Source organism: Ovis aries, chromosome 3 (genome assembly GCF_016772045.2).
Source record: "Ovis aries strain OAR_USU_Benz2616 breed Rambouillet chromosome 3, ARS-UI_Ramb_v3.0, whole genome shotgun sequence".
Taxonomy (NCBI): domain Eukaryota; kingdom Metazoa; phylum Chordata; class Mammalia; order Artiodactyla; family Bovidae; genus Ovis; species Ovis aries.
In genome coordinates this window covers 97273235-97294306 of record NC_056056.1, presented here as the reverse complement: position 1 = coordinate 97294306, position 21072 = coordinate 97273235, and the positions used below count along the sequence as shown (strand labels likewise).

The 21072-nt window shown below is 51.1% G+C and overlaps 2 protein-coding genes across 4 annotated transcripts in view; one reads left to right on the top strand and one right to left on the bottom strand.

The window, feature by feature from the left end:
- Window positions 1-15407, top strand: part of GPR45 (G protein-coupled receptor 45) — a 42583-nt gene extending 27176 nt beyond the window's left edge. Inside the window, exon 2 of the mRNA XM_027965795.3 lies at window positions 11595-15407. Within this exon, the coding sequence (XP_027821596.1) occupies window positions 11813-12934 (1122 nt within the window). The 5' untranslated portion in view covers window positions 11595-11812 and the 3' untranslated portion in view covers window positions 12935-15407. The remainder of the gene's footprint in view (window positions 1-11594) is intronic.
- Window positions 15408-18449: 3042 nt separating this feature from the next.
- TGFBRAP1 (transforming growth factor beta receptor associated protein 1) overlaps window positions 18450-21072 on the bottom strand; it is a 31309-nt gene continuing 28686 nt past the window's right edge. For all 3 annotated transcript variants that reach the window (XM_042246354.2, XM_027967035.3, XM_042246355.2), the window contains one exon: window positions 18450-20973. In XM_042246354.2, the coding sequence (XP_042102288.1) occupies window positions 20797-20973 (177 nt within the window). In that variant the 3' untranslated portion in view covers window positions 18450-20796. The remainder of the gene's footprint in view (window positions 20974-21072) is intronic.

Sequence of the window (21072 nt, the reverse complement as noted above, 5' to 3'; positions counted from 1 at the left end):
TGTTTGCAGTTATTTTATTTTTGGCTGCACTGGATCTTTGTTCTGCATGCCAGCTTTCTCTACTTGCAGCGAGCGGGGGCTGCTGTCTAGCTGGTGTGTGGGCTTCTCGTTGCAGTTGCTTCTCTTGTTTCGGAGCACAGGCTCTAGGGCGAGAGGGCTCAGAGCTTGCAGGCTCACAGGCCCTAGAGCAGGGACTCAATAGTTGTGGCGCATGGGCTTAGTTGCCCCACAGCAGGTGGGATCTTCCCAGACCAGGGATGAAACCGGCATCCCCTGCATTGCGACACAGATTCGTAACCACTGGACCACCAGGGAAATCCCACTGGGTGAATGTTGAAGAACAGCTTCTAAGCTGCCTGAGTTGCTGGAGATGTGTGGGCAGGGTTCCTCCTGAGAGGAGGTGCAGGCTGCACTCCCGGTTGGATGTTGTCAACATCAGTGGGCAGCAAAGGACACACTGAGATAGGCTTTTGAAGAAACACTTGCAAGAAGTAAGGGAGAAGGAGAGCGAAAAAGCTGGCTTAAAATTCAGCATTCAAAAAACTAAGATCAAGGCATCCAGACCCATCACATCATGGCAAATAGATGGGGAAAACCTGGAAACAGTGACAGACTTTATTTTCTTGGGCTCCAGCATCACTGTGGGTGGTGACAGCAGTCACGCAATTAAAAGATACTTGCTCCTTGGAAGAGAAGCTATGAGAAACCTAGACCTATCCCCTGGAGAGGGGTACGGGTACCCATCCCAGTTTTCTTGCCTGGAGAATTCCATGCACAGAGGAGCCTGGTGGGTTACAGTCCATGGGGTCGCAAAGAGTCGGACATGACTGAGCAACCAACACTTCACTTCATAAGGGATATCATACGATATTTCTCTTCAAGAAGGAATGCTATCTTTTAAAGAGTTGTCTTGGTGCTAGGAGAATGTTGCTATTTATGGTTGAGCAAGAAGGCTCTTGAGAGTCCCTTGGACAGCAAGGAGATCAAAGCAGTCCATCCTAAAGGAAATCAACCTGGAATATTCATTGGAAGGACTGATGCTGAAGCTGAAGCTCCAATACTTTGGCCACCTGATATGAAGAGCCAACTCACTGAAAAAGACCCTGATGCTGGGAAAGATTGAAGGCAGGAGGAGAAGGGGGCGACAGAAGATGAGATGGTTAGATAGCATCACCGACTCAATGGACATGAGTCTGAGCAAACTCCGGGAGATAGTGAGGGACAGAGGAGCCTGGCGTGCTGCAGCTCATGGGGTCGCAAAGAGTCAGACACGATTGAGAGACTGAACGACAGCATGGTTGAGCAGGTATTCCTGCTGATGGAGGAAGTTTGGTCAATATGTAAGGCAGAAACCAATGCACGCTTTCTCTGTCTGACTGACTTCATTCAGTGGGGTGATCTCTGGGTCCAGCTTCCCAGGCTGAGAAGCAGAGGCAGGACAATGCTTTATGTCTGGAGTTCCCTGACTAGACCGGTGCCAAAGCCTCCTGCACATCACTGGTCCGTCTCAACTCTGTGATGGTTGGGCGGTGCTTTGGTGGAGGCAGAGGCGAAGGAGTTAAGCTCCCTGCCCAACTGATACTTGTTCACCGGGCCGAGGCTGCAGGACTGTCATTGTTCCAGTGCTGTTTCATCTTTATCGCAAGGGTGGTCCCTTCGATAGCGCTTCCCTCAGGGGTGGACCCAGCTGGGATTGCCAGGGCGGGGCTGCCAGATTAACAGCCCTCTGGACCACAGTGTTAGGGACTCTGGGAAAATAAATTTAAAACACTAGGGCCTCCCTGGTGGCTCTGACATAAACACTCCACCTGCCAATGACGGAGAGAAGGGCCAGGAAGATCCCACCTGTGGAGCAGCGGAGCCTGTGTGCCGCAGCCACTGAGCCTGTGCTCCAGAGCCTGGGAGCCACAAGGACTGAAGCCCAAGCGCCCTGGAGCCCATGCTCTGCAGCAAGAGAAGCCACCACAGTGAGAAGCCTGCACACCGCAGCTGGAGAGCCGCCCCTGATTGCCACAACCAGGGAGCAGCCCACACAGCAACAAAGACCCAGCATGGCCAAAAATGAGATTAAATGAAACGCCATCGGTCACCTGCAAACAGACACAAGGGGTCTTTTTTGCGGCGACGGAAGAGTTCAGAAGTGGACTGTACTGACAGTTGCCTAACATTATAAATTGACTAAAAGTCATTGAACTGTGAACTTACAATGGGCAGGTTTTAGGATATGTAAATCGTGCTTCAGTAAAGATGTTAAAACATTAAAATGTTGTCAAAAGTTATTTTAATATAATTTATCAGCTGTGTTTTCTTTATTACTAATGAAAAAGCATATATATATATATATATATATATATATATTTTTTTTTATCAGAGTCAGGGTTTTCTTTTTTCAGAATATGGGCATAAAATGTTAGAAAAATTGCAAAGGTACCCAAGAGTTTAAAAATAGTTTCTGAGGAAGTCAAACTCAAGGGAAGGATGGGCACCTGCAGATGTGATTTTGGAGAAGGAAAAGTTTTGCCAGCAGCCAGGCTGCAAGGCTGAGAAGTCTGAGGAGCCCGCATGCATCCAGGGTTTCTAGAATTTAAAGAAGCCGCAGCTGTGCTGGGAGCCTGGTTGGGGGCGGGTGGGGGAGGTGGTGGTAGGTGGCAAGTGGCTTGGGACATCACCTGTTCTACATGGAGAAACTCGACATGGGCAGATCTTATTTTTTAGCATCTTGAAAAAGTGCTAAGTGTCTCAGATCTCATTAAAACATCAAACTGCGTCTATCTTTAAACAAGCACCATATGCTTTGTGCCTCTAGCAAAATCTTTATACCTGGTTCAGAGACTTTAAACACCACCCCTTAGATGCAACACTTCTAAATCAGAGAGGGGGAAAGTTGGCTTTTCACAGTGAAATGCATAAATACAATTTTTAAGAATTACTTGGAACCTAAGGTCCCTAAGTGAGCCATATGCTTTAAGGGTGATATAAAGATACAAAGGGCCTCTCGGGCTGCACTAGTGGTAAAGAAACTGCCTGCCAATGCAAGAGATGCAAGAGACGCAGGTTCAGTCTCTGGGTCAAGAAGATCCCCTGGAGGAGGGCGTGGCTGCCCACTCCAGCATTCTTGCCTGGAGAATCCCATGGACCGAGGAGCCTGGCGGGCTACAGTCCACGGGATTGAAAGCAGTCAGACATGACTGAGCGACTAAACGTAAAGATGAAAAAAATGGGCACTTGGTAAAGGTTGGGTGGGCTATTTGGACTTCTCAGAAGGACGTATAATACCAACTGTTCTATGTCATGACTAGAGCAAGTGTAGGCAGTCAGTGGATCCAAGTCAGCATCTGCGTCTGTAGAAAGGGATTCTTCTGCACAATGACACCCACTTGCACCCTGAGTAGGCACCGCTAATGAGGCCCCAGAACAGAGCAGGGATCAGGGCCCAAGAGGAGGCAGAAATGACCGGAGGCCCTCTGTCCACTTGACTGTTTTCTCATCTGTAAGTGGGAATATTAACGTAATCAAGTGGCTGTGAACATTTTGTATGTTTTTAAAAATTATTTACTTATTTTGGAGATGGGAGGGTGGTTTGAGAGGGAGGGGATATACGTATACCTCTGGTTGATTCATGTTGAGGTTTGACAGAAAGCAACAACATTCTGTAAAACAATTATCCTTCGATTAAAAAATAAATAAAATTTTTTAAAAATAAAGTTATTCCCTATGAAAAAAAGTATTTGTTTCTTTTGGCTGGTGCTGCGCGTGGGCTTTTCCCTAGTGTGGTGAGCGGGGCCTCTTTCACTGATGTGCAAGGGCCTCTCACTGCTGTGGCCTCTCTTGTTTCAGAGCGCGAGCCCCAGGCTCATGGGCTTCAGCGCAGGCTCAGTAGTTGTGGAGCACGGGCTTAGTTGCTCCACAGCACACGGAATCTTCCAGGACCAGGGATTGAACCTTTGTCTCCTGCATTGATGGTCAGATTCTGATCCACTGAGCCACCAGGGAAGTTTCATTTTGTGCATTTGAAATCTTATCCAAACAGTAGGTATTATTACTGTTTCTTTGGTCCGAGCAAAAATTCAATCTGTCTTAGACCCCCGTGTTCACACAGAGTCCTGCAGCCTGGTTCCACAGACGAGAATTTCCCAACTGGGTGCCTGGCCCCAAAGCAATGCTCAGGCTGCTGGTGTGTCTACGCGTTAGCCGCCTCAGGCCCAAGCCTGGCCACTCCATGGGGCCATACAAATGCTCTTTGTACATATCCTCGGGGTGGCATTGGGGACTGAACAGACCAGATAGTGTCCAAATCCTGGTGCTTCCCTGTGTCTCCCGCGGATGTGGCAATCATCCTACATTCTCTGCAGCCAGCAGCGTTAACTCCAGGGGGCCAAGGAGTTCTCACCCACTTCTGTCCAGAAGCACCCGGGAGAGCTCACCTAGGCGTGTCCTGCGTGTCCGAGGGCAGCCAGGGTCCTGGGGTCCGTCCACGGCTGCTGTGGCCCCACGCGCTCCTGTCTCTCTCTGTTCCCACAGAGCCTACTTTGTTCCTGCTTCCTCCTATTCCTGCTGAAAGACTTCACTGCTCCTGTCCCAAAATACTAACTCACTGCTAATATAAAAAACCCATGTGGCTTCCCTAGTGGTCCACTGGTTACGAGGGGACACTGCTTCAATCCCTGGTCCAGGAAGATCCCACATGCCAAGGGCAACAAGCCTGTGAGCCACAACTACTGAGCCTGTGCCCTTGGGCCCAGGAGCTGCCACTACTGCACCCACGTGCTACAACAAGAGAAGCCACTGCAATGGGAAGCTCAGGCGTGGAAGCTAGAGAAAGCCTGCAAGCAGCAATCAAGACCCAGCACAGCCAAAAATAAAGAATAATAATTTTTTAAAAACCCATGTATATGAACGCCCACTTAAATCTCATGGAAGTGGCCCAGCTCAGGGTTAAGCCAGCCCTCCTGGGTCCTAAAGCAGGCGTCTCTTGCCACCGCTTTCTAGGTGAGGGACTGCAGTCTATAAAACTGCATCAGTGGCAGGGTTCTACAAGGTGGGCTGTCAGCAGCTCCCACGACTGAGGATTGAGAACTTTAGATTCCCTAGAGCGACAGTTAACAGACGGCTTGCTGGGCCCCCAACCCAGGGGTTGTGATTCAGCAGGTCTGGTGGCCCTGATAACCTGCATTTTTAACAAGTTTCTATACCCTGGCTCAGAGGACCCCTGAGCTATCACAGGGCTAAGCCTGGCTGTAATAACCCACACAATACATTTTAAGTGTTCCTAAGAACCCTCAGTAAAGCTGTGCTTCATTAAAAGCCTCCCAATTCTGTTATCTCCCCCTTCCCCTTTTTTTTTCCTCTGGCCACACCATGCAGGATCTTAAGTTCCCCAACCAAAGATGGAACACGCGCCCCTTGAAGTGGAAGCAAAAAGTCTTAACCACTGGGACACCAGGGTAGTCCCTCTGGTTTTGTTCTGTTTGAAAATTTTCCTCCTAAGAGTCTTGCCTGAGCTGAGAAATAAAATATCTGGTCTCTCTCAGCTCACTTTTCTTAGAAGCTGAGACACGTAGCCTAACACCTGTTTCTAAGCAAAGCTATTGATGAATTACTTCTGGCAGCTCTTGCCTAGTTTTTCATTGCCAATAAAGTTATTGAAATTGGGATATACCATCTGTTTGAGAGCTTGTATCAAAAAGACAGGTGACGTGGCTGCAGGTAGAGACAGTCAAGCTGTTTCCACGGTAGACTTCCCCATCTGCCCAAGCTGACATCACTCCTTAGATCCGGCATTTGTGAACCAGCATTTTCCTGGAGTAAAGGATGAAAAGTCCTATATCACAAATGTGATTGGTTCCTGGAAGCAATAACCACAGCTTCAGAGAAAGAACTCACCAATTCCCCACCAGCAGAGACAGCAAGTTCTACTGGAGATTACCATGCCCGACTTTTTGCAGTCTGCCAGGCTTCTCTGTCCATAAGATTCTCCAGGCAAGAATACTGAAGTGGACTGCCATTCACTTCTCCAGGTAGATCTTCCTAACCCAGGGATCGAACCCACGTCTCCTAGATTGCAGGCAGATTCTTTACCACTGAGCCACCAAGGAAGCCCCCGAGATTATATACATATTTCTAAGTCTGTGAATTAAAATGTAGATGTGCCGCTGTGAAGTGACTATTAGACTTATTTTTAATATTTCTGGAAAATAGTTCCCTAAGAAGTGTTTACTACCCAACCCAGTGCTTTGAGAGTTTATTCTTCAAAGTGGATGGTGGCCCCACCCCAGGGAGACTCTCCGGACACCCAGGGCGCAGCTTCAGGAAGGCCAGTGCCCACCTTTGCTTGAAGGACGCAGAGGAGCAGCATCTATGGGGGCAGCCAGCGCAGCAGCAGGGTTCTGAAGATAGTGGGACTAGCGGGCAGCTGCTGTTGCTGTCGTGTGGGGCGGGTCAGTCGTTTTTCTGAACACCCAGTGGTGATTCGGGCTTTCTGGGCTGGACCAACCTCAGACTTATGTGAACTGCCAATGCCACCACCCGTATCAGTAAACAGAGGATGCCGCAGCCATCAAGCCATCACATTACAGCCACCTTGGCGATGCACCCTGAGGGGGCTCAGGATGTGCAAACACAGGATACTGGTAGTGGAGAGCTGAGGCACACATCAAAGGACTGATTTCAGCGAGCCCAGACTCTTGCACCTTCTCACACATAGAAAAGTGGTAAATTCCTCAACTTGAGATGTCTGGTTTTCTTTAATTAACAGTAATCTCTAGTTCTGACTACCTGGTCTTTGTTGCAAAAACTCCTACATGTCCTGGCTCCCTGCTGTCTGTCCCCCCCACGCCCCCGCCAATGCTGCAACCCCAGCACTCCTTCAGAGCAGCCCCTCTGAGCTATCAATCAGAGAGGCAGTCTCCTGGGCGCAAGACCTCAGTTTTGTCCTCCGAATAAAACATAACTCTCAACTTTTAGGTTGTGCATTTCTTTTTTTTCCAGTTAACCCGTGTAATAAGGCGATCTGCTGCCTCCGTGCAGACCCACCTTTGGACAATTCTGCTTTAGTCGTACAAGAAAGGAGGCACGAGCCTCCGTTGAAAACCCTTTGTGCGTGCTAAGTTGCTCAAGTCATGTCCGACTCTTTGCGACCCTACGAGCCATAGTTGAAGGAGCTGCAGGCGACGGACGCTGTTCCCCGGTCAGTGTCTCCTCTCTGCTCACTGCCAGTGGCTCCTTCCACGCTGGGTGTAGACGCAGCTCACTGGGCATGCTGTCAGTGGACCCCTGCTCACAGCGGGGCACAGGCTGTCCCCTCCCCTTAGTAAACGAAACCTCAGTTCACCATGCTGCTTATTTTTTCCCAACTTTTTCTTTATTCTTTAAAATATGTCAATTTTTAAATTGGAGTACAGTTGTACAATGTTGTGTTAGTTTCCGCTGTACAGTGAAATGAATCAGCTATCTATATATACATAGGGGCTTCCCAGGTGGTACCAGTGGTAAGGAACCCACCTGCCAATGCAGGAAACATAAGAGACACAGGTTTGATCCCTGGGTCAGGAAGATCTCATGGAGGAGGAAATGGCAACCCACTCCAGTATTCTTGCCTGGAGAATCCCATGGACAGAGGAGCCTGGCAGGCTAAAGTCCACGGGGTTGCGAAGAGTCAGACATGACTGCAGCAACTAAGCACAGCACATGTGTGTACATATATCCCCTCCACCTTGAACCTGCCTCTCTCCTCCACATCCCACCCCTCCCCTCTGGGTCAATAGAAAATGGACACGTGGGCCCAGTAGGGGAAGGGAGGCTGGGATGAATCCAGAGAGTAGGATTGACATGAATACATGACCATGTGTAAAAGACATAGCTAGTGGCAAGTTGCTGTAAGCACAGGGAGCTCAGCTCAGTTCTCTGTGAGACCGAGATGCTTATTTATCTTCAACACCTGCACGCCTACTTAGCCCCAGGGTGGGATCGATTGCATGGGAACTACAGTCAGTGCCTTGAAATGGTTCCGTTCCCAGCTCGATGCTTCCTGGGCTTACAATTCCCATCACGACCCCTCTCTTCCACATACAAGCCGCAGGAGAGATGCTGAGAGCTGCTTCAGACTGAAGAAGGCCCCAGAACATCTCCCGTTCGCCCGTTACCTCTTACTTTGATCTTTAATGTGCCCGAGCACTTGGTAAGAAAAGCGCTGTCGATCTGGGGATGAACAACAGGACTGTGACCAAAACGCTGAATTAAAATATCTGAGACAAGTTGTTGCCCAGAAGCTCAAACAATTTTAATCTGATTCAACCTCAAGACACATATTAAAAAAAAATTCCTTGCACCATCTGTTCCTTTGGTTAAGCATGAAATCACTCCCTATAATTACGTTGTAGGAAAGATCCACTCTTACGGCGTGGAGACGGGGGCAGGTGAAAGGCTCAGCCAGGACTGATAGACACATAGACACACAGGGGTTTGTCTTTTTCTCAGTGGCCCTTATTCTGTGCTCCAAGAGGGACTTGATTCACCTTCAAGCATACCTGTCGTGGTTCCTATTCTTTAATTCAAGAGACAGAAATCCATGAACTCGAAACAATGAGGGATGTGGAATTAACGTACTAATTACTAGTTGGTGAGTTATTGACTAATGCCCTTCTTTGTACCAGGCCTTTCACATCTTGTTACCACTCTAGGGGTAGACATGTGGTTGGCTGCATTTCATAGATTGGAAGACAGAGGCACAGGAGTATTGTTTCGTGCTAACACAAGCATCTGTGATCTGCAGAGAGCTATTTCTCACTTACAGAACAACACAGCAGATCTCTGCTTATATAGCTCAGCCTGCACAGGTTTGTATACCTGCTCCCACCGCTGAGATAAGCCTGTTCTGGCCATGCTAAGAACTGAAGCTCAGACCGTGGGTCTCCCCTGGAGCACTGAGGACCAGGCAGACCTGAGCTGAAGTAACATCACCAAGACATTGTCACTGGCAGAGCCCTTAGGCTATGTGGTGTGAGACCTCCTGAATTCCTTCGCCACCCCCAGTCCTTCCACTTGAGACCTCTATGATGTTGATTCTAAGGAACCTGGAAAAAAAGATGCTTCTCACCAGCACAGAGGAAGAAGTGGGCGCACATAAGTGGAAAGCCAGAGGACTTCAAAGGAGAGAAGCTGACATGTCCCTAAGGTGTCTCTAGGAGCGTCTACAGGTCCGATTCGCACCTGGCTCATGCATTTTGTTTCTGGCAGAAGGTAGTGGAAAGAAGAAGCAATTCAATTCTCCTTCAGATGTTTTCATTCCTGGACCGCTGCCGATGGCAGGGGGCTCCAATTGGCCGAGTGTGTTCTTCTGGCTCCTTGTGAGCCCCGCCTGCACCAGCCCAAGCGAGGGACTGCCCATGTGATCCCTCCCCACGGCCAGTGGGGCTTCCTCTGGGGGAGTCTGGGGGACCCGGAGCTGATGCTGCCTCCCCTCCTGGTTCCATAGCCAACTCAGTCACCTACATGCTCCGCTGCAACAATCTTTTTACTGAAATTATGAAACATTTATTTATCAGGGGAAATAAAGATTGGGCCTATAAAAAGAAAATTGAGTCAAATTGTTGGCTCATTAAGTCTTATATTTTTAAATTGCTTTATCCTTTTAGGTAATTTTAAAATAAAGTATATAATAAATGATATCTTGTTTAATAATTCAAAAGTGCTTCCATTACACACACACATATATACACGAAAATATCTTTATTCATCCATCAATGGACATTTAGCTTGTTTCCATGCCTTGGATATTGTGAATAACGTCCAGCATGGTGAGTACAATTCACAAGATTGTATTATACACTTGAAATTTGCTGTAAAGAGTGTAAATCGTAATTTCATGACCACATACACACACACCCCAAAACCGATAATAACATGAAGAGATGGAGCTGTTAACTAACTTTACTGTGGGCATCACTTCACAGTATGTATGTGTATCACATCATCACCTTAAACTGACACGTGTGATATGTCAACAGTCTCTCAATAAAAGGTCAGGTACAAGAAGAAAACAAAAGAGCAACTAGGGCAGTGAGCTGCTGGCCTTGCTCCCAGCACTGAGGGCCAGTCCCCTCCTGTGCTCCCTGTGACAGCCCTCCCTGGGGGGCACGGCACAGGCAAAGAAACAAAGACTTAGAGAAATTAAGAAACAAAATCAACCCAGTAGGTAGGATCTATCTGAATCCCAGGCTGGGTTCTTACCCCAACTATTATATACTTGTGTGTGAGTGAGTGTGTGTGTGTGTGTGTGTGTGTGTGTGTGTGTGTGTGTGGTGTGGTGTGGTGGTGTGTGTGTGTGTGTGTGTGTGTGGTGTGATCACTCAGTTGTGTCTGACTCTTTTGTGACCCCATGCACTGTAGCCCTCCAGGCTCCTCTGTCCATGGGATTTCCCAGACTTAAGAATACTGGAGTGGGTTGCCATGCCCTCCTCCCGGGGATTTTTCCCAATCCAGGGATTGACCCTGCATCTCCTGTACTGCAGGCAGATTCTTCACCATCTGAGCCACCAGGGAAGCCCAACACTCTGGCAGCACCACAGTTACCTGGAGTGTTACCACAGTGGAAACTAGGGGAAGAAGACATGCGATCCTGCTGGATTATTTCTTACAGCTGCGTAAGGTCAAACAAGCTTCCCAGGTGGCTCTGCAGTAAAGAACCCGCCTGCCAATGCAGGAGATGCAGCTTCAATCCCTGGGTCAGGAAGATCCCCCGGAGGAGGAAATGGCAACCCATTCCAGTATCCTTGCCTGAAGAATCCTGTGGACAGAGGAGTCTGGCGGGCTTTAGCCTATAGCATCGCAAGAGAGACAGACATGCCTGAGTGGCTAACAGAGAGTGGCGGCATTTACTAACATTTATTTACTCAACAGAGTTTCTGTTGAGCATCCTCTCTGCTGGGGACACAGCAAACAACACAGACAAAGCCCTGCCCTCTCGAAGCTGGCTCTCATCCAGCACTGCCTCATGCCAGGCTCCACTGGATCAGGGTGCTTATAATTCAGGTTAATAAACTGCTCAGTTGCTCAGTCGTGTCCGACTCTGCAACCCTGTGGACGGCTCACCAGGCGTCGCTGTCCTCCACCATCTCCTGGAGTTTGCTCAAACTCATGTCCATTGAGTGATGCCATCCAACCACTGCATCCTCTGGCACCCTCTTCTACTACTCTCAGTCTTTCCCAGCATCAGGGTCTTTTCCAATGAGCTGGCTCTTCACATCAGGTGGCCAAAGTACTGGAGCTTCAGCTTCAGCATCAATCCTTCCAATGAGTATTCAGGGTTGATTTCCTTTAGGATGTATTTAGGATGTAGTATTAAATAAATGCTGATTATGGAAATGTTGATTACAAACTCGGGTCCCCCACAAGGTGGGTCTGATTAGGTTTCCTAGGTGATATGACAAGGCTTGTCATACTTGTGAAGACCCAGCCTTGTTCCAAGTGGTAAATAAGTGAGTCATCTCCACTCCGATGCTGAAAATACCTGTAAAAGGGGGGGGGAAAAAACCTGTTCTATTCCACACGTACTTGGAAGGTCTAACCCCCTTTTCTTCCCTGCTTCTTTGCTCCAGGCCATCCAGAGCGCAGGAAATTGCACAGCCAGCTGTCACGGAGACGATGAGGCTGTGATTGATGAATCGCACGTCCCAGCCAGTTGCTCCCAAAGACAGGCTCCTCCCAGCCCTTCCAGCGCCCCCGAGACCCAAACCAGCCAGAGGAACATGCAGCCCCCGAACCGCTGAGGCCCCTCCTATCCCGCTTCTGCCTCACCGCCAGGACCTCTTCCACGATGGCCTGTAACCAATCGTCCATCGAGACCTACGAATACCTGCTGCCCAACGCGAGCCACGAGGGGGACTCCCGGGTGCCCCCGCCGCCTGCCACGCTCAGGATGTCCCTGGCGGTCCTCATGATGCTGACCGTCGTGGCGGGGTTCCTGGGCAACGCGGCGGTCTGCATCATCGTGTACCAGCGGCCGGCCATGCGCTCCGCCATCAACCTGCTGCTGGCCACGCTGGCCTTCTCGGACATCATGCTGTGCCTGTGCTGCCTGCCCTTCACGGCCGCCACCCTCGTCACCGTCCGCTGGCACTTCGGGGACTCCTTCTGCCGGCTCTCAGCCGCGCTCTACTGGTTCTTCGTCCTGGAGGGTGTGTCCATCCTGCTCATCGTCAGCGTGGACCGCTTCCTCATCATCGCGCAGCGCCAGGACCGGCTGAATCCCCGCCGGGCCAAAGTGATCATCGCCGCGTCCTGGGCGCTGTCCTTCTGCGTCTCGGCGCCGGCGCTGGCCGGCTGGACGCTGGTGGAGGTGCCGGCGCGGGCCCCGCAGTGCGTGCTGGGCTATACCGAACTCCCGGCCGGCCGCGCCTACGTGCTGACTCTGGTGGGCGCCGCCTTCTTCGTTCCCTTCGCGGTGATGCTCGGCGCCCACCTGGGCGTCCTGCACGCGGTGCGCAAGAACGCGGTGCGCGTGCACAACCAGTCCGAGCGCCTGGACCTGCGCCGGCTGCCCCGCGCCTGCCTGCGGCGGCTCCGGCGGCAGCAGCAGCAGGCCAGCCTGGACCTGAGTTTCAAGACCAAGGCCTTCACCACCATCCTGATCCTCTTCGTGGGCTTCTCGCTCTGCTGGCTGCCGCACTCGGTGTACAGCCTGCTGTCCGTGTTCAGCCGGCGCTTCTACTGCGGCCCCTCTTTCTACGCCACCAGCTCCTGCGTGCTGGGGCTCAGCTACCTCAAGTCCGTTTTCAACCCTATCGTCTACTGCTGGCGGATCAAGAAGTTCCGCGAGGCCTGTCTGGAGCTGCTGCCCCCCACCTTCCAGATCCTCCCCAAAGTGCCTGAGCGGATCCGGAGGCGAATCCGGCCGAGCACAGTGTACGCGTGCACGGAGAACCAGTCCGCGGTGTAGGGGAGGGGCGAGCAATAGCCCCCATCTGCCCCCCCGCTTGACTTCCTGGGACTCCCGAGCAGTCAGCGCTTAGCACAAAGGGACCCGCTGGTCACCAGGGAAACGGGCTCCCGCGTTTGCACGATGAATTATTTCTGTTTCTTGCTGCAGAACAGCAGCGCGGGTCTGCTGGAAACCCGAAGGCCATCAGGACCAAAGGGGAGATGCGTGCAGTGATGCAGGTGGTGGCGGTTTAGTCTCTCAGTCGTGTCTGACTATTTCAACCCCGTGGACTGTAGCCTCCCAGGCTCCTCTGTCCATGGGATTTTCCAGGCAAGAGTACTGGAGTGGGTTGCCATTTCCTTCTCCAAGGAACCTTCCTGACCCAGGGATCAAACCCGGGTCTCCTGCATTGCAGGCAGATTCCTTATCAACTGAGCTATGAGTGATGCTGGAGTGGGGCCGAAGGTTAGGGAGGAAGAAGAGCAGGAGGAAGGTTGGCTGAGTGGCAGGAGGAAGGCTCTGTCTAAAGAGCCCTCTCCAGGCCTGCCTTGGAGACACCCGGGTGCCCTGTTCTGATGTGCGAAACCCCAGTGCATCCATCTCTGGGTGGTCAGGCATTGTCTGGGGTGCCGGCATCCTTCACAGGCGTTTGTGTCTGTGTGTGCATCGTGGAAGCATGCAGAGTTCTTTATGTTGGTCAGATGTGCATTGGGGGTGATGCCAAACCATTCTTTCTGGAAACCAAAGTCACACAGGAGGCAGAGGGGCCCTGGGCTTTTCAGCTCCCGTGTGACACAGGGGAGACCTTGGTGGCTCGAAGCCCAGAGAATGTTCAAGGGCAGCTCAGCTGAGAGGAGAAGCCCACCCCAGTGCTCATGCATGTCCTCAACCCTCCTCCCCGCCATGGCCCCTCACCTGAAGCCACTTCTGGGCCAGCAGCGACAGCCCTGCCCCTTCTCTTCTTCTTGCTTCCTGCCCCGCCCCACCTGGCCCTCCTTCCCTCTGACCAATGAGCGGGTACCACATGCCTTGTCCTGTTGATTCATCTTTTCAGTAAGTACTTGTGTTGACTTGCTTTCAGTCTCAGAAGTGGCTGGGGGCTTTGTTTACGCGTTTCTTGTGATGCCCTGAGGCCCGCCACATCACCCCGTCACAGCGGCGGGAATACAACCCCCACTCGGCCGCCTCCACGACCTCTGTGATCCTCTACCTCACTCAGGGCTGCAGGAGTCTGACCGCTATAGCCTGTGCCGCTTCCCCGGGACCCTGGGACCCCGGTCCCCCGGCCCAGGCAGGACCGTGATCCAGAGGGCAGATGCTTGGAGGGGACCCTTGTGCTTGTCCCGGCTACTGGGCCTCTGCTCCCTGGGCCACTGGTATCACCAGGAGCTTCCACTGCTGGGAGTGACTTTCCTGAGTTCAGGGCACGTGGTTGGTTCTGTGGACTGTCCTTACACTTTCAGATCTGAAGAGAGTGGGAGATTTAAAGAGAAATGTAGAAAACATGAGTCCAAGGCCAGCTCAGTTAGAAACTAGTCATATGGCCTTGCTGGTTTCTCCGCAGTTCCTCTGGGCTTTGGTTTCCCCATCCCCGAGGAAGCGGGTCTAGTAGGCCCCCAGGGCCCCCACCACCTCTCACACACTCTGACTCTAAAACGCGTTTGTTTTCCGCTCATAGACACCACACCCCCCGCCTGCGTTCATCTATCATTAAGTGCCTAAGAGGTGCAAGGCACTGTGTGGTTGGGGTGGGGTGGGGTGGGAGGGGCTGGTGAATGAGGCAGGGGCTGGGCCTGGAGGCAGATGTCCGAGTTATCTCAGGATAATCAGAACTCACATTTGGCGCAAGAACACAGATGCTCCCCTGAGTGTATTTCTTCTCATTTCCTTTCCGATGTTGTATCACCAGACTAGCTCCTTATTCTCTTCCGGTGACAGAAGCAAAAAGGGATAACACAGTTTACACTCCTCTAAGCCCAGAGGAGTTCTTTTCCAGAAAATAGTTGGCACTTTTCTCACCAACCTCACCCTCCTTTTATACACAGACCCAGAGCCCCTAGACCCTTTTATACTCAGAGAGGGAGAGAGAGGTGACAGAGAGAGAGAGATGAGAGAGAGAGGTTGATTGAAGATGGGCAGTTGGTGTGTGACTGATTGAGGTGTGTCCCTCACGTCTGTGTCCCGTGAGCCCCCAGCAAGTTCAGGGTTTGCCCTCAGTCCCCACGAGGCAGAGCTGCGTGGCCTTGGTGGTGTCTGAGAGCAAGCCCGCCCGCCACAGGGACCGAGCCTCTGGGCACCTCCCCTCCGGTGGCCGTTTAAGAGAATGTTCTTCAGGAGCCTTGAGTAAAAGAGAAATCCCCAAACTTAATGAATGAAGGCACCAAAATTTACATCAATCAGTGTTATATGATGTGTGTTGGACAGTAATATATATGTTTCAAAGTAATAATTTTGTATATATTTTAAATAAAGTATTATTGCTCTTTCCGTGTAGAAGGCTGTGTTCTTGCCAAAATTAGCGCCAGGGCCATGATAGCAAGCCAGGAATCTGGGGTCAAACATCTCCTAGGACACAATCACTTCCTAGAACCTGTAAGCCATTAACGGAGCTGCAACGACTGAAGGACATTTCTGATTAGATGACCAGTGGGAGATTCAGCAGTAGGGGTCCCAAGGCAGCACCCACAGTTTTAATAAAACTCTCCACCCTGCTCAGTAATTCCAGCCAGTTAGTTTCACCTCTGACTTTTTTTTTTTTTTTTTTTTTGGCTGTGGTGGGTCTTCCTTGTGGCAGCGGGCTTCTCTTGTTGTGGAGCACAGGTTCTATACACACGGGCTCAGTAGTTGTGGCTCGAGGGATCTTAGTTCCTGGATCAGGGATCGAACCTGCATCCTCTTCCTTGGAAGGCAGATTCTGAACCCCTGGACCTCCAGAGAAGTCCCTCACCTCTGACTTTCATTTTGCCCCCTTCATGATTCCCTCCAGCCTCGCTGAGCCTTCAGCGAACTTTGTCCTAAAATCCTATGTAAATAGCAAGCTCTCGTTTCCTTCCCTGCTGCCCGCAGGGTGACCACTGCTTCTTCATTCTTACACGACCTGGATGTAACCTCCCCCTAGGGTCCCTAGCCCTCCCTTTTCTTGAGCAGTTTGAGCACACTGGCCTGGTGAAAGATGTTAGAACACAAGAGCATGGTGTGTGTGTGTGTGTGTGTGTGTGTGTGTGTTTCTGTGAGTGTGTGAGCATGCACTTGCATGCACTTGTACGCATTATTTGGGGTGGGCATCTAAGGTCACTCACTGCCCCAGGCAGTCCTAACTCACCTTCCGCTGTCTGCCCTATGGTCCTGGAGGAGCCGGGGATAAGGTGCTCTAGGATTAGGAGAGGTGCTGGAGCATGCCTAGCTCCAAGGGAACCAGGGAGAGATTGCAGCTCACAGAGCATTTTCCTACTTAGTCTGATGGGAACAGAAAGAACTCTGAATGAGAAACACTCAGATGTGACTGGAACGTTACCTTCTGCATCAGGAATCCGAGGGTGCCAATACACCAGCTCAGGCTGGATGTGTCCAGGTAAACACCTAACAACCCCCAAGGGTGGGGTGGTAAGGATGATTCCTTTCCGGGGATCCGCATGGTCCAGCTCCCCTGGCTCCATCCTGCTGCCTCTGGTCTGGCAGCCACTGTCCCTTCACCAACCATCCCAGCTGGAAAAAAAAAAAACCAGCCAATCTCGTTTTCAGAAGCGTGTTTGAAAAGACAGGTTTGCTGCTCCTTATGAAGTGTCCTCTGGGGACGCGTTTCTCATTTCCTCCCTCATTGAAATGCTGCCATCGTCTCCCCTCCTGACGGTGTTTGGCTGCGGTGTCATGACGACTTCGAATGTTTTATTAAACCGTGAAGAGAGGGTTAGGCACCTCTCCATAAAAGACAAACAGGACTGAATAATTTTAGAAATGCACAAGGAAAAGTGCAAAGACCTAATTTGCTTTCAAGGCATGCAGAGGGGTAAGGGAGAAACAGTGTGGGAGGCAGGAGGCTCTGACTCCCCAAGGCTGCCACCGGCTTGGATTTGTGGGGCCTCCCGGGAATTAGGCGGTCCAGGCTCCCGGGGAGCAGGCGGCTGAGGTGCATCTGCTCAGGCCACACTCAGAGTGGTCACTCATGGGGTCTCCCTTGCTCTCCTAGGGTGATATTCCACCCAACTTTTGTCCACCAGCATCTAAATCTCCATTATACCTTTGTAAAATCTCCTTTATACCCTCTCCTGCCCTCAGATCCTTTTCACTCTCTGGCTCCCTTCTCCGTTTTCCTTGAGTCTTTCCCTTCTCAAACGATGCAATAAGCAGGTATAGGCAGGTTCTTAACTAGACACAAGGTGATGCTATAAAGTTTAGATTTAGATTGTGTAAGAGAATGGCGTACTTGCCATCCTTATAAATGTTCCCTAGGTTTAAGACAAGTTTTAAAAGTAATACCTACTGATTTTTAAAAAAATTATTATAGAGGTAATTTTCTCATTGTAGAATGAAACCTCTTTTTTACCCAAAGTTGAAGATTCTCTAGTTTAAAAAAATTACATTAAAAGTAGATTTTTTTTTTTTTGGCAAAATTTAGATTATACTCTTCCACAACTTGGGCGTCCATGGTGTCTTAGCGGTAAAGAATTTGCCTGCCAATGCAGGAGATGCAGGTTCTATCCCTGGGTCTGGTAGTTCCCCTGGAGAAAGAAATGGCAATCCACTCCAGCATTCTTTCCTAGGTAATCCCGTGGACAGAGGAGCCTGGCAGGCCACAGTCCATGGGGTTGCAAAGAGTCAGAAACTACTTAATGACCAAACAACTTCAACAGCACTGTATTGAAAAAGAATCTAGAAATCGATTTGGGGGCTTCCTTATGATGAATATTCATTGGAAGGACTGATGCTGAAGCTGAAGCTCCAATACTTTGGCCACCTGATGTGAACAGCCAACTCACTGGAAAAGACCCTGATGCTGGGGAAGACTGAGGGCGGGAGAAGTGGGTGACAGAGGATGAGACTGTGATGGACATTATTTGAGCAAACACTGGAAGATAGCTAAGGACAGGGAAGCCTGGCATGTTGTAGTCCTCGGGGTGGCAAAGAGCTGGACATGACTTGGCGACCACACACACACAAATATCCTCTGAACATATTCAGGGCTAGAAACCGAAGGGCAGAAAGTTTCTTTAGGAGTATTTGGCTAAAGGTCACCTGTCAGAGAAGTAACCAGAAATCTCCTTTGTTGAACTTTGCAGGGCAGGATGAATCCAAAGGCCTTAAGGTGTCCAGCAGCACCTAAAGACTTTGCAGGAGACAGAAGTGCATTGCTTACAATTTAGTGAAATAACACCTAAGGGTTTGCGAGGCGGCCAATACAAGTCCTTGATGGAGCTGGGAGGGGCCGCCAGGGCTGAGGACTAAGTTCTAGGACCCCCTTAGGCTAGATGCCCTGGGGGTGGAAACCATCCTCTCACCAAGACGAGTTTTATTTAAAAAAACTACAGGAGGAACAAAGAATTAAGATGATTTTTAATAAAATCAACAAGTTTACATTTGTACATCTTGTCCATTTCGGACCCATCCAGGGGTTAAAGGGTAAAGGGCCAGGTCTCCATAGGAGGGCGAGCAGGAAGCCCAGGCCACCCTGGCTGAGTGATGGGCAGGGACTTGAGGGTGGGACCCAAGGCCCCCGGATCCCCTTCAGGCACACCCCGGGTCCTTTCAGCTCGGAGCGCAGGCCCAAGGCTCCATAGCTCACGCGACCCTCCCATGGGGATGCCTGATAAGCGACAGCAGATTAACAGCTCATGAAATTAAAGTCTTGCCCAGAGAATATTAATGTCAGCTGTGTCCACTTCGTGCCGTTTTAACTACGTAGGTGACACCAAACTGACCCAGGGAGGTAAAGAACGAGTGACGGTTCTAATTCCTCTAATCAACGGCACGATCACAAAAGAGCAGGCCTCTGGAAAGAACCATGAACTTTTAAAAATATAATTTGAGAAAGGGGCCTGGTCGGTGGGGGGCGTTGATTAGAGAGGCAAGGTTTTTACAATTCAGCAACAGGGTCACAGAATCCTGCTGCATTTGAGGGCTCAGTAGAGATAGAAAACTGTTCAACTTTAGTTCCATTATTCTAAAGGATAACAAACATCAAAATATCGATCAAAGTGTGGAGCAAAGAAAGACCTGTGCCCCCGAGTTAGGAACCAGGAGGCTTTTCCAGGATTGTATCCATCTTGTGGAGAGAAACAGTGCCTTCAGCAGTGCAGAATTCCGTGTCCTAGCTGCTCGTTCTCTGAGGGATAAACCCAAACTCACGAGCCGTAAGGATAACGTCCCCAGGAACATGACCATGCCTTCACAGCCACCTGCAGGGTAAGACTCGTGGCTCGGCTTTGATTGCTAGTATTGCACACAGCACACGGCCAAGCTGAAAGAACTTCTTCATCACTGACTCTTTACAGAGACTGAGACACAGCTGGGAAGGTGCGTGGATGCCTGTGCTACCCGGCCCCTTCGAATCACAAGAGGGACGAGAACACGGACGGTTACTAGTACAGAGCCTTTCTACAGGTGGGTGAGCTCTACACCTGGTCCGTAAGGCCTGGGCTGAGGACACAGGCCAGGTCTGGGGGTCCTCCCGTCACACACTGATGCGTATCTGCCAAGCTTCACGGTAGGGGTCATGGCATCTTTCTTCTTAGTCCCTGATGGTCGGTCAGTCATCAGCAGGAAGAAATTCAGAGGGCAGTGAAGTAACCACAGCGTCAGCTTCCCCGAGATGCTGGACAGACAGGCAGGAGCGGATGCAGGCCTGCGGTGCTGAGGTTGAGAAAGACTTCTGTCCTGTGTGTCTGGGAAGCCGCAGGGCAGGCGTGTAAAGTGCTGGGAGGTAAGGCAGCCTGCCTGGGCTTCCTTGTAGGTGGTGGCGCTCTCCCGGGAAGGCTGACGACCCCCCAGTGCAGGAGGAGCTGTCACCCACAGCCCAGCCCATGCAGCGTGGAGGCGACCACCAGCAGCCCCAGCAAACACACCCGGCTTGTGCTCACACCTTTCCCTTTTAATTTCCCAAGTGATCAAGGGTGGATATGTTTTCATAAGGAAAACCGTCCCTAGCAAACATGATGGGTGAATTTCCAAACTAGAGAAAAATCACGAAGAGGACAGAACTTCAAATAAAAGGTTCTGCTCAACCGTGTGAATCGTGGAGTTTCAAACCAGCAGGCCACACATCGTGGGTTCCCACCCCTGCCGATGACTCCAGACCCAAGAGCAGCTCTTCCAGGTGCGTCCACGGCTTCTCAGAGCGTCACTCTCGAGACAGCCAGAAGGGAACGAATTTACCCCAAAAGGAAGGGTGGGGTACCCAGGCAGATCTTTTGGGGGCTGAGAGACAGATGGGAAGTGGGAAGGAACAAAGGTCAGCCATCCTGCAGGGCAGAGGCAGAGCCCAGGTGTGGCCGGTGGGCAGGCAATCAGGATGGAGGGCTGGATTCTCCGGCCACTCACCGACCAGGATGAGATCACCGCTGTTACCCTGGAGCAGACGATTCCAGTGCGGACCCGTGTCTACAGATCGGGGCGAGGGGAGGGGGTCTGACTTGTTTGGGCTGTACAGAAAGGCTCACTTCCTCAGGGAGCAGATGTCTGTTGTGGGCGGCGATGTCCCTGGATGCGGAAACCTGGCACGTCTCTACTGGAGGGACTTTCCCTTTCCATCCGAGGCAGGGGGCTGGCTGCAGCCTGTTTCCCATGGACCAGATTCCCCCAGCACCCAGTGACGGCCGACAGAGCACAGTCACAGCCTCCTGTCTGCGCACCCGGCAGGCCACGTGAGGACCCAAGGCCCTGCCTCTTCAAGTCCGAGCCCCTGCACTGGGGGAGCTGGGCTCTGTGTGTCTGCTGGCCGCACAGTGGGTGTGGACGAGACCGCCGTTGGGGTACCTAATGAACACGGGCTCGAGGAAGGGGTTCTGGCACATCTGGCAAAGCTTTTTGTCTGAGAGTCGAACGGAGCTTCCTTTCAGCTTCATCTGCAGAAAGAAAGAAAAGATGGAGATGTCTGTGACCAGTTTTCAGAGCTGACGAGCATCGCCCCCTGGGTAGTTATTAAAGTCATCCCTGGTGGGGAC